The 16,489-nt window shown below is 48.1% G+C and overlaps 1 protein-coding gene across 1 annotated transcript in view; it reads right to left on the bottom strand.

The window, feature by feature from the left end:
• The window catches only part of GRIN3A (glutamate ionotropic receptor NMDA type subunit 3A), a 161,541-nt gene that overhangs the window by 37,868 nt on the left and 107,184 nt on the right, over window positions 1-16,489 (bottom strand). The window contains 2 exon segments of the mRNA XM_048504478.1: window positions 11,558-11,673; window positions 16,182-16,327. Of these exon segments, the coding sequence (XP_048360435.1) occupies window positions 11,558-11,673; window positions 16,182-16,327 (262 nt within the window).

Below are 16,489 nucleotides of genomic sequence, written 5' to 3'. Positions count from 1 at the left end.
GTGTGTAACAGACGTCCCTCTGTGATACACCTCTGAAGATGCCAGCCACAGATGCAGGCAAAACGTTAGGAACAAGATCCACCAGACCACGGCCACACAGCCCGGAAAACCCACCAAAACCAATACAGAGTCCGTTTATTGTGTCAAGGTTCGAGATGTAACAATCCTCAGGCCAGTTTTGGGAGAAGTTTTGGGCTCTTTGAAAAAACAAAATCTACTGTGGGTGGATGTCTCCCTTATCTGAAGATACATACATCTGCTCTTTTTTGAACGCACGCACGCACGCACGCACGCACGCACGCACGCACGAAACACAAAGAGATGGAGACTTCATTAGTATTTTCCATTCTAAGTTTGGTGGAATACTGCGACATCCTTTGGGAATTGCTTCCCACCATAAAAGCAAGACGACATCAGGTTTTGTACCGTTTTTTTGAAAAGCGTTTGTGCCCATTAAGTGGGTGAATTCACAAACAACTCTGCAATCAGCCAGCGGGAAATTGCTAATTGCTTGTATAATCGCCCGTTTAGCACATGCAGATTCATGACTATTTGCGGAACAGTAGTACACTAAGCCACGAGCTGAACTCCTCTGTTTTGCAAGCGCTACGCTGGGAAGAGGCAGGAGGTCGGCAGCCCCGGTGCCGTGTTACACAACTCCGAAATGAGGCACAGTTGTAGGCTTCGGATGCACATACATAGCGAGCTATATTTAGCGAGCTGAGTTGGCCTGCTCTAGGGCCTTGCCTGTTGTAATCAGCTAAGTACACACAGCGAGAGGAAATGGCTAACTCGGGGTACAGAAAGTTAAAAGTCCAGCTCTGTCGGGAGGAGACAGGAAATACGATCTATGAAAGTAGGGCAAACTAAAGAATCATTTTGAGTTTGGATCTGGCCTCCGCAGGAATAATGTACTAAGAGGGATGCAGAATATATCCCCCTTCCATAACTATCCGAATATGGCGGAATTTACTTGATTCGCAGCTCTCCTATGACAAGTAGGATATCCTTGGCAAAGCAAGTGAAGTAAATAATTCTGTTACAATTCTGAAATGTCCCTCTCCCCCCAAGTTAACAGTTACAAGTGAAGAAAAAGGTAGCAGGAACAATTTACTTGAGGAATGGGAAGATTTGCAAAACAAGTGCAGAGAGGGGAAAATCCTGGGACCTATAATGCACCAGGTGCTTCGATGCCGAGGCAAAATATGTTAGAAAAAAAATGCAGAATGGAAAAGAATCGGCAAAGCTTCCTGGGCTCTCAAGAAAGGTTTTAAAAATATATATGGCTACCGAGAGAGAGAGTTTTGAATAGAGGGATAACTGATCAGGAACCCGCAGCAGCTTCTTGAAGATCCTAAATTTCAAGAGTGTTTGTTTCCAATGGCCCCTGATATTATGTGCCCTTGGACCATACTCTTTGGAGTATAATTAAGTATACTTTACAGTTAAGGGATTTACAGTTTCCCTGAAATGCAGCCCAAGTATTCCTTCCTTCCTTCCTTCCTTCCTTCCTTCCTTCCTTCCTTCCTTCCTTCCTTCCTTCCTTCCTTCCTTCCTTCCTTCCTTCCTTCCTTCCTTCCTTCCTTCCTTCCTTCCTCCCTCCCTCCCTTCCTTCCTTCCTTCCTTCCTTCCTTCCTCCCTCCCTTCCTCCCTTCCTCCCTTCCTTCCTTCCTTCCTCCCTCCCTTCCTCCCTCCCTCCCTCCCTCCCTCCCTCCCTCCCTCCCTCCCTCCCTCCCTCCCTCCTTCCTCCTTCCTTCCTTCCTTCCTCCCTTCCTCCCTTCCTTCCTTCCTTCCTTCCTTCCTTCCTTCCTTCCTTCCTTCCTTCCTTCCTTCCTTCCTTCCTTCCTTCCTTCCCTTCTATTATTTACTCATGTATTACAAACATAATTTGCAAACATGCAAAACCACACAGTTTATTCTAATTCAGCAGTTTTTACCTGGATGCAATTAATAATTCTTAACCACTTGAACCTTCACTTTAAAAAAATCATTCCTTTGGAAAGGTGTCAATTTAATCATAAGATAAACCTCCTTTATCTTATCTAATCACTCATTTACTTCAGGAACATCCTTTGACTTCTAATGCCATGCAAACACTAATCGTGAGGCTGTGATTAAATTCGACATCAAAGTCAACAGTGAAGTCAAAGTTCTACTTAAAGCTGTACGCCAAAGACATAGAACTTTCAATATGAAGGGATATGACAATCTGAGAAAAACCACTGCTGAGCCATTATTCATACGACAATCTGAGAAAGCCATCATTCATCCCCAAGAAAGAAGAGTTTTATATGACATCTCCTCCTGTCAGGTTGGGTTGCTGCACTTTTGGAGTCTCTAAAATACAGTGCTTAAACCAAACATAGGCCCCTTCCGCACATGCAAAGTAATGTGTTTTCAAACCACTTTCACAACTGTTTGCAAGTGGATTTTGCCATTCCGCACAGCTTCAAAGGGCGCTGAAAGCAGTTTGAAAGTGCATTATTCTGCATGTGCAGAATGAGCCATAGGTCCACTTGGAGAAGAAGCCTACTCTCTCTTGCCCTCTTTCTCCAAAGGGTAACAAATGGCAGGAGGACTGGGCCCCTAAAGGGCTGGAGCCCTCCTGCCTCTTTGATGAATGTTTGACTCTTCCTTCAACAACTGGATGACACTATCCATGCCAAATTCTCCTGCTGCTGCAGCTTCTAGAAGAAGTGGACCAGGTGAGCCGGTAGTAGAGGAAAAGCAAAATACCAGTTATTGTCTATACACCCCTACATGTTTCGCATTAGCTTCATTGGGATAGGGCTTGAAAGGCTGCATATAGGATTACAGAGTTGGAAGAATCCACAAGGGCCATCAAGTCCAACCCCCAGCCATGCAGGAATACACAATCAAACCACCGTTCACAGATGGCCATCCAGCCTCTGCTTAAAAACCTCCAAAGAAGAAGACTCCACCACCACCCCACCATTAGCACATCTCACTGTCAAACAGCCCTTACCATCAGGAAGTTCTTCTTAATGTTCAGGTGGAATCTCTTTTCCTGCACCTTGAATCCATTACTCTGTGTCCCAGTTTCTGGAAGAGCAGGAAACCAGCTTTCTCCCTCTTCAACATGACATCCCTTCAAATATTTAAACACAGCTACCATGTCACCCCTTAACCTTCTCTTCTCCAGACTAAACATACCCAGCTCCCTAAGCCGCTCCTCATAGGGTATGGATTCCTTTTATCATTTTGGTCACCCTCCTCTGAACCCATTCCAGCTTGTCGCTATCTTGAATTGTGGTGCCCAGAACTGGATCCAGTATTTAGGTGAGATCTGACCAATGCAGAATAGAGTGGTACTATTTCGTCCCTAGATCTAGACACTATGCCCACATTGTTATAGATTGTATTGAACTGTATTAGTATGTGTTAGTGGGTGGGTCATAGATAGTCACCAGCTCCACTGGTGTCTAGGTTTAGTTTAGGCTCCTCCTACCTATCGGGCTTATTTTAGTCAGGCTTGGGGTGAGAGGTGGTTGGCAGAGTCATGGGGGCACCAACTTTGGGGCTAGGGATCCCAGTGCTGATGGGACGGGGAAGGTATTGCGGTAGGCGGTGGCCATATGATAGAAGGCTGACGAATGATATGGTTATGCTCGCTTCGCCTTTCTGACCTCCTCGACCTATCTCGGCTAATCAAGGTGCTGGGATCAGGGATAATTTTGCTTCGCTCTTTGATGCTGATCAACGCCAGGTCCATTAACAATGTTAAGACGCAAGGTGCTCCAGGATTTTCTTAGCCCAACAGGTGGACTCTGGCGCGGTGTCACCAAACCTGCGCGCCGGCAAGGTGAGACCGCTGTCACCTGTAGCGGGCAGGTCAGCGCTTCACCAGGTTTCAAGCTGGTTCTCCATCAATCGCTGCAACACAGGGTCGGGGTGGGGTGGCTCTGTTCGCCCATGAATCTATCCCTTTTAGGGCAGTCCCCGCCCCGGAGATCGCCGCATGGTAATGGACGCGCTGTCTTCAGCGGAGTTGGCCGTGGAGAGGCTGGGCCGCTCTTCTGGTGTGTACTGGTCAGCCCTTAGCCGCCACCGGGACGGCCTGCCGCTGCTGCTGGAGGTGGTGTCAGACTGGGCGCTTCGGCGGGTTCCCCAGGCTTGTTGTCTTGGGGACTTCAACGATGCTCGACACCGGGCCATGTGCTGGTGCAGTGGCGGCGAGCTAGTTTTCATCCATGGCTATGCACGCTTAGGCCTCTCCTTGATAAATTCTGGCCCCACTCATGAGGCCGGGCATACGCTGGACTTTGGTCTTCGGGTCGGGGTAAATTTGGTCGTGATCCTCTGTTAGTAGGTGCCATGGTCCTACCATTATGCCCTGGAAAGTCCGGGTGGACTTTGCCGCATCAATCTCTTACCCTGCTCTAGGGCGCATTGCCGGATGGCGTTCCCGCCGCTGAGACTCATGGATCCACTTGGTTTCTGGTAATGCTCTGCGGGACTCCTTGAACCTTCGCTTCGTACACTCGATGAGCAGGTGGAGGACTCAACTCCCCGCCTCCGATGCTATCGATGCAGCAAAGAAACTCGGCGTTTTCACTGCCAGCTTCGCTCTCGGGCAAAGGCCCCTGGTATACAATTGAGGAGTTGGGCGCCATATGAAACGGGTGCTTGTGACGCCTAGAGCGAAAAGGGAGGGGAAATCTCGTGACGCAGGTCACGCCAACATCTTATAGGACGTGCTTATGAAAAGCTTCCAAGCGAGGTGGCGTATGAAAGAGGCTTAAGAGAGCCTTCTCCTCCTTCTCTCTTCGCGATCCGGCCAAAGGCTCGCCTCGGCACAATTATTTTCCTGTGATAATTCCGTCTCTGACCTCCCTATCGAGAGGGGTCCTCAAATCCACAATTGAGTATTAGCTGTGAGGCTTTTATGAGCTTTTTTCGCTGGATAAGGTCGCTAGTCATCTCGCCAGGACCTTTCCCCACGCTGGATACAATTAGTGAACTGGAGACTTCCTTGCTCAGCTCTTTCGGCCCTTGCTTGGCCCAGTTTTCCTTTGCTCTCTGAAGCCGCTTGCCGACAGGACCTTAGCTGCTGTTAGACCTACTACTCTGTCCTCTGGACTCCGCAAGGCCCATCCTGGCTTTGTAAAACTCCGTATAGGTAAAGCGGAGCCACGTAACCCCATCTGTTGAGTATCATCAATGGCTATCCTCGAAAGCAAGGAGTCTTCTCCCGATGGGCTTGAAGGAGGCAGCGGTCCGCTTCACTCTTAAAAAAAGACCACTGTTAGATCCATAATCTGGCCACCAATACCAAGCCTTCCTGTCAATCTTTCGCTCCTGGGGATGGTAATTGAGAGAGAGTGGTGTTGGAGCAGCTTCAAGATTTCCTGATGACACATCGGGCCTTCGACTCCCCTTCCAGTCCAAGCTTCCGTGTTGGGCATGGGACGGAGATCGACTTGTTCGCCGGCCACAGATATGTTCCCGTATTCAGCTCTCGACCGGAAAGTGATCGGCTGCTGGTGGCTTGCTAGGATCTTACCGCGAAATGCTTGATGTGGCTCACCATTACGACCTTTTGACTCCACCGGGCTTGGCCGCCCTTCCGGGTGCGCGAGGCACTGTCCTTCAATGGATTGCCTCGCTTTCTCCGGGGTCGGTTGGGCAGTAGTGAGGTGCGGGATCAGGCCTCCCGAAGTGCCGCCCGCTCGACTGCGGTGTACCCCCAGGGGCTTTATTATCCCCGCTGCTATTTAATATCTATATATGCAAACTTCCTTGCCTCGGGACTGGTAATAGAGTTTTGGGCTGACTCTGTCACCAGTATGCTGATGACACGCTAGCTCATTCTGTTGATGGAGGGGAGCAGCAGCCGCCTCTGGCGGCTCTCCAGCAGCACCAGTTTGGAGGCGGTTGCTGGTTGGTTATGCAGAGCAGGTTAAAACTGAATACATCGAAGACGGAGAGATCCTCCTCGGCTTGGCCGCTGGGGAGGGACAGGATTTGTCCAGCCACCGTGTGGAGATGAGAGGGGGGCCGTCATTGAGCCTCGCACTTTCCTCGCGGCGTTAGGTAAGCCCGCTGGGGGTCCACCTGGATTTGTCTCTCTCAATGGGAGACTCCAGGTGGCTCCATACAACCCTGGCTGCCTTTTTTTCCATCTTCGCCAGGCCCGGAGGCTGGCCTCCTTCCTCTCCTGCAAGCGGACTCTGGCCACTGTGATCCATGCAACGGTCACCTCCAGATTAGACTATTGTAATCTCGCTTCTATCGCTGGGTCTTCCTGCTGCCTGATCCGGAGACTGAAGCTGGTCCAGCTACGCGAGCGGCGCTGCTGCTTACGCAGGCAGTTCCACCTATGATCATATTCAATCCCTTGTATTACGCCAGCTGCACTGGCTCCCGGTGGAGTTCCGGATCATTTTCAAGGTGCTGGTACTCGACCTTTAAGGCCTTTCCATTACGCCTGGGGCCCTCGCATCTTCGCAGACCGCATCACCCCAAGATGTCCCTGCAACGCACCCCTTCGCCAACGGGAGGGGCAAGATCTGTTAGTGGCCCCGGCCCCTCATCGATGCTGCTGGTTTCCACGCGAGGCCAGGGCCTTTACAGCCCTGGCCTCCAGCCTGGTGGAACACCTCCTCCTCCGGGCGTTCAGGGTTCCCTCCAAGGCGGACATCAGTGAGTTCCTCAAGAGGGCCTGTAAAACGGAGTTGTTCCCAAGTCCGGCCTTCGGAGGGACCAGCCGCTGAAGATGGTGCCCCAGCCAGTTCGGGCCATCTAGGCTTCCACACATCTACTGTGGTTCGCCACCTCAATTCTCCTCCCTAAGTAATTTTTTCCCGCTGGGGAAAATTCTAATGAAAAAATGGGGTTGGTCGGATCACTTCCCATTATTCCTTCTATTATTCCTATTATTATTATTATCAGTATAATGTTACCGCTGCGTTTTAAAGATTTTAATAACTTCCATTTTATTGTGTTTTTAAGTTGTTGTACACCGCCCAGAGCCCCTAGGGGATGGGGCGGTATAAAAATGTAAACAATAAATAAATAAATAAATAAAATAAAAATTGATGCAGCACAGAATTGCATTGGCTTTCTTGGTTGCCACATCACACTGCTGACTCATGTTCAGTTTGTGGTCTACTAATGGGCTGCATTCTTGCACATTGGGGTAAAATATTAGGTTCGAACCCAGTTCCCTGGAGAAGGGTACTCAACTTAGGTCGAAGCCATTGTTGTTCTCCTACTGCAAAACCAGCTTGGATCCCAGCTCGAGGGCGGAACTGGTCCCATGCCTCTTCACCGCCCGCTCCGTCTGATATGGCTACTGTTCTATGGTAATGTTCCATCTATGCCCAATAATAATGCTATAAAAAACTGCCAGAGGAATGGGAGGGATGAAGGTATGCTTTTGATTATTAGTTGTATCGCGATGTTAAACACTCAGCAGATTATTGGATGGGATTTCGGCACCAGAGATTCCGCACTTTACTGGAATCGAGCTGAGTTCGAGCGTGGTTCCCTGAAAAAAGTAGAAGTTCCCAACTGGAGTTGGAAATTTGACCATTACACAGGGTGAAGTTGGTACAAAACCACGTCGATCCCAGTAGGTCGAAGATAGTTCGAACTTAGGTCGATAACACAAGTGCGGAATCTCTGGTGCCAGGAGTCCCCCATTCAGCCAATCACAGCTGAGTGTTTTGGGCATGCATACAGCTGGAGAACTGCCAGGGTGAAAATCACGCCTAATTTCCCCCCCCCCTTCTTTCTTGTGTTTCAAGCTTTATGGCTGGCTTTCGCACAAACAGCCATTAATAATTCTCGCCCACTCAATGTAGCGTTGCCATTCAAAAAAAACGCCACCTTGGTCCCTCCTCCCATTCCTGTGGCAGGCAGTTTTTTTATAACGTAGGTGGGGATAGACGGAAACATGGCCGCAGAACAGTAAGCCAATTGGAACAGAGCAGCAAAGAGGCACACAGGATGATTCCGCCTCTCCCAGCTCGGGATCAAGCTGGCTGTGCAGTGGGGAACAACAATGGCTTTGTGGCTCTAGATTAGGTAACCCTTCTCGCCGTCAGGGAACTGGGTTGGAACCTTATTTTACACCTGTGCGGCATCACTCTAAGTGTAGTATCTTACATTTATCCCTGCTGAAATTAATTTTGTTAGTTTTGGCCCCAACTGCCTAATCTGGCCAAGTCATTTTGAATCCTGTCCGCTGGGGTATTAGCCACCCCTTCTAATTTGGTGTCATCTGCAAACTTGATTAGCATGCCCTCTATGCCTTCAATGTAGTATTCTCTTTCACTTCCTTCGGCTTTGTGCTTATAGAGAATACTGTATACAGCCTTAAAAGTGACGTCCCCCTGATGAAGCTCATGTGAAATGTGCAGGGGTGCATAGACAATAGATAAATTCCCTCAAGCAACCTTGGGTTTTTAAAATTTATTTTGCTTTTCCTTCATTTTGCTTGGTGCGATGCTCAGTCTTTTTAACAATAATGTGTAGAGGAATCGAAGCGATCTTGTTTTCCTTCCTTGCTGCATGACTCCAGACTCCAGTGGCATAAACAACCACTGAGCAACACAGCCCAGGGGGGTAGTAGCCACTACTATCAGTGTCTCTCTGAGCACCGCAGGGCCTGGAAGGGGGACCAAAGCACCTCTGACACCTTTGCATTTCTTTAAGCCCCACTGCCCCAACAGTGCCAAAAGGAGCAAAAATGGTTATAAGAGACAAGAATACGGGCAGTTTTCTGAAAGACTGGAAATCCTTTGCGGACAACTAATTGAAAACATACTCAAACAGAGAAACAACAGCAGGATTTGAGACTTAAATGAAAACAGCGTATTGGATTAATGTCAATTCCCCACTGGCAGGTTTGACCTAGGTTCAACCTAGGTTTGACTTAGGTATTCCCCACAGCCGCTGAGAGAGTTCTAATATCGGTTCCATCCCAGCCACCACCTCAAACTGTCAAATTCCGGACTCCACTCAGAGAGGTGTGTACAACTTTTTTCAGCTTAACCTTAGGCTCTAACTCATACAGGTTTGAGGTCGGTAAGTGGGGGAATCATCGAGGAACCGTTCCTCCGGGTCAGCCAATCACAGTTCAGTGTTTTGGGGTAATTGCCTCAGAACAAAAAAGACTCCGGTAGCAGTAGAAAAAAGCACGCCTTCCTTAAAAAAAAAAAATCCCTTTTGTATATGAAGTGATGGCCATACATTGTTAAACAGCACACGCTACATCAGCTGTTTTAGTTTCAGAGTACCCGCGGCTTTGATAACAGGAACTACAATTCTACCATCATGCCCCTACCAATTGGCCATGCAATGACAGAGGCTGAGTGGGAATTAGGTACCGTGTCTCGAACATCTGGAGAGCCGCAGGTTCCCTACCCCTGTTTTAGCTACATAGGGCACTGATTTGTGGCTATGTTGCCGTTATGTAAAATGTTGCCGTTACGCACATCCACGTTCCCATGGTAACACGACAGCCAATTGGGAACAAAGAGCAGAAGAAGCGCTGAGGTGATCCCCCCTCTGAGCTCAGCTCTAGTGGGACGAACTCGGCTGCTGTGGGGATTAACAATGGAGTCAACCTAGGTCAGTTCCTTTTCAGGGAACCAGGTCGAATCTAGTTGACTCTGCAGTGGGGAATCAACCTCAGACAACTTTTTAAGAAGGACTAAAAGTGAAAAAAAATGTAGATATTAATTATAAGCATGGGGTGAGATTTATGATTGGATCCTTAGCGAGGTAGCTGGAAGTCACCATATATATGTGTATGTGTTTCTTTTCTTTTCATTTAGTATTATTATTATAGGGGGGAGGGGGGACCAGATCGGGATCTTTTCTTTATCTTTCTATGTATGTGCTATTTAGATGTGTAAACGAAATAAACGTTCTCATTTTTAAAAAAGAGGAGCAAAAATGGTTGAGCTCTGCTCCTTCAGGAGGGAGGATGGGTGTGTGTATTTCCACACATCTGAGCGAGAGTCTCACTAACTGTGCAATCCAAAGTTGGGGCGGGGTCAAAGCTGCATTAGAAGTGGTGTGACCCCTTTGCCGGCACCATTCCCACCAGCACCACACAAAGTATCATGGATGCAGGCGCAGGGACACTTACCACAGCAATAGGGTGCTGCACAACTCTGTGGCACCCAAATATGGAAGTTTGTCCCCATGCCATTGCTTCTCCAACTCTGGGTCCTGCACCAGTGTGGAGGAAGAAGAAGAAGAGGAAGAGTTTGGATTTATATCCCCCCTTTCTCTCCTGCAGGAGACTCAAAGGGGCTTACAATCTCCTTGCCCCTCCCCCCTCACAACAAACACCCTGTGAGGTGGGTGGGGCTGAAAGAGCTCCGAGAAGCTGTGACTAGCCCAAGGTCACCCAGCTGGCGTGTGTGGGAGAGCACAGGCTAATCTGAATTCCCCAGATAAGCCTCCACAACTCAAGCGGCAGAGCTGGGAATCAAACCCAGTTCCTCCAGATCAGAGTTCACCTGCTCTTAGCCACTGCTCTTAGTCACTACGCCACTGCTGCTCCCAGTGGAGGAGACAGCCATGAAGCCTGCAGAGAAAGGCGGATGCTTATGGAAAGGGGTGGGGGAATCTACTGCCTCGGAGCACCCCAGTCCTGTGTGAACTGTGTGAACTCTCGCCTTGGGATGTGATAGTAGGTGGGGCTGTTGGGCTTGTTTAATTTTTGGATCAGTTTATGTGTTTGCACGCTGGTTCTTTGCTTGGAACACCGTTTGTAAGGCTTAAACACCAAAAATGGAGAGCTTCCGCACATGCAGACTAATGCACTTTCAGTCCACTTTCACAATTGCTTGCAAGTGGACTAGTCCAAGGTCACCCAACTGACGTGTGTGGGAGAGCACAGGCTAATCTGAATTCCCCAGATGAGCCTCCACAACTCAAGTGACAGAGCGGAGAATCAAACCTGGTTCCTCCAGATTAGATACACGAGCTCTTAACCTCCTACGCCACTGCTGCTCCTGGCATTCCTGGGGATGGAGCCAACTTTAGTCGGCTCCCATGTAGTTTTGGCCCAGGAATGCCCCCTTTTGCGGCGCAGACTTATGCCACCAAGAAGGATGGTGTAAGTCGTTCCCAAAACTGGGCTTCCCTGGGAGAAAAAAAGTATTTTCTCCTTCCCCAGAGCCCGTGTCACCAAGTGCCTCTTTGAAGGCACTGTCCCCAGTCACTGCTCTATTGCCACCTTCTGGGCTACCTCTCACCCCTGCGGGAGGTCCACGGATGGCTATTTGGAAGTTATCTTGCTCAGAGTCCCAAAGGTCTGGTTCTCAAGAGGGAGAATGAGTATTCAAACCATTTTCACCCCCCGTAGGACAAGCGTCTGTGTTAAGTTATTCCGTACTGCAAAGTGGAGCGGAGAGAGATGTCATTACCTATTTATCAACATTCTGGAGAAAAATAAATTGTTTTCGAGTATGATGTACAGTTTGATTGCTTGAGCAGCAGCTGATTACAAAGGCAAACAAGATACACAAGACATGCTTGCTGAGAGGAGCAATTGCAGGCAGGAGCTAATTCATACCTTCAATAGCAAATGGTTTCCCGACAGTCAAAAGTTTGCAGTCCGCATCTATTGATACTTCATAATCCAGGAGTGCTTTATCCATGATGAAGGCATCCAATTTCTCCGGATCATGCCTGGAATTAAAGCACAAAATCAAACAACTCCCTTTGGATAATGAACACGATGTGATGTGGCTATATTCGTTTGTACAGAATGTATTGTTTCCGGATGGAAACTCTGAATCTATTTGATCTAGTTCTCAGGAAGCCTTTGCTACCAACAGAGCACAAAATCAAACAGAAATCTAATTTATATCAGTAAACATGAGCGGGTCATGCAAATAAAGGATTGACGCCGTGTGGGATAGAAGAATCGCTTTGTGGGATCAGACCAAATAGCTACTTAATCCAGCCTTGGTTTTCAACACAGTCCAGTTAAATGCTTCTGGGAACCTTGCTGTCTTTGAGGAGAGGGCCATGTTTCCTCAATAATTAAGCCCTATTTGGCTTAGTGGTGCTTACTCCCTAGTAAGCATGCTTGGGATAGCTGCCATAGCAACAGAGGTCCATGCTTTCTGTTGAGCATCCATGTTCCATCTTTGGTTTTATCAGATCCACAAGATAATGGGCAGCGGACCAGGAAAGATTCATGCTTCACATGGGTCGAATCCCCACTACTGTCTTAGCCAGGTTTCAGAACACAAACCAATCCAGGTTTTGAGAGGTTTGGTTCAGTTCTGAAACCTGGCTAAGACGGGTAGTGGGGATTCGACCAGGGAAGTCGTCCCTCAAACCTGGTTAGTTTGTGTTCTGAAACCTGGCTAAGATGGTAGTGGGGATTCGACCCATGGTGGGAAACAGCTGCCAGTCAAAGCAAGCTGGACATTGCATTTGTCCAAAGCAGGGAATGAAGGCAGTAGTTTTCTCTATTATTTGCAGTGAGCAGTCCTAAGGAACTATATTGCTGAAAGGAGCAGTTTTGAACATAACTCAACAGATGGAAGGGAGAGGGTGCCCCTGGGCCTCTGAGGGGAGTTGCAGCCCTTGGAAAGGCAGGAGCTGCGGCTAATAGTTGGACGAGACTGTGGTGAGTGAAGTGGGGGGGGGAAGCTAAAGGTTCCTGAGATGATCAAAGATGTGAAGTTCTATGCAGGGGGAGACACAGGCACCCAGGTAACTTTCCCTGGCCTTGCTGATCTCCCTTCCACCCCTGGCCAAGGCACCCTCTACATTTCCACCTGCAAAACCTTTCCATCTTCCCTTTCAAGGGCCACACATTGACAGCGGCTCTGGTAGGCTTTGGGTACCTAGAGGTCAACATCATTTATTCTATCATTGTTGATTATATATGTTGATTATCCCAAGATAATCGCCTCTCCCCATATTGCCCCGGTAGGCCCCTCCGCTCCTCGGAGGAGGACCTACTCGTGATCCCTGGCCCCAAAATGATCAGGCTGGCCTCGACGAGGGGCAGGGCCTTTTCAGCCCTGGCCCCTACCTGGTGGAACAGGCTCCCTAGGGAGATCAGGGCCCTGCGGGACTTACAGAGTTTCTGCAAGGCTGGCAAGACGGACCTGTTCCGCCAGGCATTTGGCCAGCTTGGTTAAAAATACATCTACCGTGTCATCTGGCCTCCCGTGGGCACAAGGGGGGAGGGGGGGTAGCCAGACGCCGTCCACATTTTTAATGGGTTCTGTTTTTATGTAATTGGTACTTAAATTATGTTTTAATGTATGTTTTAACCTGTTGTGAACCGCCCTGAGCCCTCAGGGGGAGGGTGGTATATAAAACTAATAAATAAATAAATAAATAAATAAATAAATAAATAAATAAATAAATAAATAAATAAATAAATAAATAAATAAATAAATAAAATATAATTGCCTAAGGGTGGAGTACATGTGTTCCATCTGGGACAGAAGAGGCAGGGTGAGAGTGGGTGTGATCTCAGCCAGCATGCAAGCTCCACCCCCCGCCTCTCCTATATCAGCCATTTTAGGCTGGGGCAGCAGAGGCGGGGGAAGAACGCCCACTTGCTGGCTGTGGGAAGCATGTGGGGGTGGAGGTGAGGGTGGGGAAGAGGGCCTGATCTAGGGTACTGGATATATCTTCGAAGCTTCACAGACTTGACATAAGAATTGGCATGGATTCTCACATTGAGCCTTTAAAGCTTCAAAGACATTTCATTTAATTTTTTTTTAAAAAAACAGAACACTATCTAGCACCCAGGATTGGGCTCTCACCCCCACCCCAAAGCTTGCTTCTCAAGGCCTACAGCTCCTGTCTTGCTGCTACTCCTGCTACTAAAAGCCGCCTAGCACCTGTTGTATTGTTTAGCACAATGGGCTTTGCTGCTAGTATGCACATTCATGAAGAAAAAAAGTATAATATATGGGGGAGCCATTTTGCACTTTTGCCTCCCTTAAAAAATGTAGATCAGGCCCTGGCTAAGAATGCTTGAGTCATTACAGCCAAATTTAAGGACTTCTAGGTCCCAATAACTTCAGATTTTATTCCTGGGAGGTTGTCAGTGGCCCCTCAGGGTAAGCAAAGGGATCAAAAATATGGGGATTGCAGTGGCAAAGAGGTGCAGATTGCATGGTCTTACGTTCCTTCCTCTATTCTCCCCATCATTTAAATTTAGATTACAGTCTAAGGTCCTTGGGGTATGTGGGTTGGATCTAGGCTACGTTTTCTGCTTATGGAAGACAATCCCATCATCAGAACAGGACTTCCCTGTCTCCCTCCTCCCTTTGAAGCCTGCTGAACTTCCTGAAAGGCTGCTCCAATGGACAGGGTACCCTCAGGAATGGCGTGAGAGGCAAACTGGAAGTCTGCAGCTGGATGGAGGAACAGGCAGAAAGGTCATCTATTCCTTAATTAGTGGAAAATTTAGTCTGGTTAGTCTTGGTAAATGCCCTAAAAATTCGGTAAAATTTGGATTAGGATTTATTTAGGCATAAAATTATCTGTATGCCTGAATAAGACAAATAACATATTCGGATGTGTCCAAATATTTGGATATATCTGAAAAATTCGAGTCCGTTTGAATTTTTTTGGTATTTTTTGGTGTTTTTCACCTTTTGGCCTGCAGGATGGGCATTTTTAAAGCTAGTGGCACCAAAATTTCAGGGTATCATTCAGAGACTGTTCTGATGATACTACCCAAGTTTGGTGAGTTTGATTCGGGGGGGGGGGCAATGTTATGGACCCTCAAAATGATAGTCCCCATCTCCTGTTAGTTCCCATTAGAAACAATGGGAGATGGGAACACCCTCTTATGGTCCATAACTTTGGCCTCCCTGAAACAAACTTCACCAAACTTGGGGGAAATCATAAGGAAGTCTCCGGATGAGATCCCAACATTTTGGTGCCAGTAGATTTAAAAATCCCCCCTCACAGTTACCCAAAGAAATTTCCCCAGATTCTGTGCTCTGAAGTGCCTTGACTCCATTGTAATCGATGGGGAATTTCTTGAGGAAGGGCTGTGGGGTGCACATTTTTCAAGGTAAAGCCACAAAACTTTCAGGTATCTTCAAGATAGTCTCTTTATGATGCCATCCAGGTTTGGTGACCTTTGCTTCAGGGGGTTCAATGTTACGAGCCCCCAAATGGGTAGGGCCATCTCCCACCACCCTCTGAAGCAAAGTTCACCAAACCTGGGTGGTGTCACCAATTATGATACCCTGGTGCCACTTGCTTTAAAAATGCTCCCCCTGAAGGCCAAAATGCAAACACCCCCCCCCCCACCAAGCCATAATACCTTTAATTTGAATTCGTTCATATTCAGGCAGGACATATTCGGTCGATTTTTGCCCGAATATGCCCGAATTCACCCATATTCAGGCTGAATTTGGTATTTGCTTTACCCGAATCTCCAAGCCTAGTCTTGATTCAGCCCAATGTTACTCTGAAAATTGCCATGGATATTGATGTCTCTAATAGCCCCATCCAAAGGGGGGGGGGTAATTGCACTGTCAAAGCAGCACACGCCCACACCAGCAGATTCTCCCTTCCGGTGGAGGGGCAGAAACACCAGCAGGCAGCGATCGTCAGGCCCCATGGCACTTGGATGTGGCACCCAGTGCCGCAGCAACACTCTTCTGGTGCTGCCAGCTACATCGGTGCAGTGGGGTGTGATGGAGGCAGTTCTGGGGATGGAGCCAACATTAGATGGCTTCCACTGCAGGCTTGTGGCAGTTATACCACAGCCCTGGCTCTCGAACAAAGTCCACAGAGCCCAATGGAGGGCTCTCCAATGGTGTTTTTTCTTTGTTTGCCTCCCCACAACACTAGAAAGCCTTCTAGGAGGCGGTAGGATGGTGCCGTTGCAGCATTGCATCCCACAACCAGGGCTTTGGATGAGGCTGCCCAAGCGAAAAGGTGGGTGGGTCAGTAGAAATGACAGTGCTAACTATTCAGTGACTGCCCGATACCTCTTGCCAGTGATTCTGCAGGGGCACTATTTTCCCCCATGCACTAAGATTCTCATAATATGCAGACCCTTTCCTTTCCTGCCCTCCATCCTTCATTAGACATGTTAGTAACATACAACTTGGGAATTTTGATCAATTTAGTACATATCAGCTCTCTCAAGAATGGGGCTCCAGTTCTACCTAGTGGAGGTCACATGGCACACTTACTTCAGGTATGTCACTCCATCTGAAGTTGCAGGCACATTGTACCGCTTCATGTATTCGTGCATATCTGGAAAACTTTGCTTGAAATAATCCTCAGCGCTGCTTTCTCGCACCGTTCCAAAGCGAAACCCTTGTGAGGGATGATGAAGCTGAAGAGAGAGAGAAAGAGAGAGGGAAAGAATGTTTATCATTTATTCCCTCCAGCGTTTCCTGTTCAGGACATATCAAACTGATGAAGAATTGCAATTTCCAGGCCTGGAGAATTGCGTGATCGTTGCCTTCTGAGATATGTTGCAGGATTTAACCCTAAT

The sequence above is a fragment of the Sphaerodactylus townsendi genome, linkage group LG07 (assembly GCF_021028975.2).
Source record: "Sphaerodactylus townsendi isolate TG3544 linkage group LG07, MPM_Stown_v2.3, whole genome shotgun sequence".
NCBI lineage: Eukaryota > Metazoa > Chordata > Lepidosauria > Squamata > Sphaerodactylidae > Sphaerodactylus > Sphaerodactylus townsendi.
This window is presented reverse-complemented; position numbering and strand designations above follow the sequence as displayed.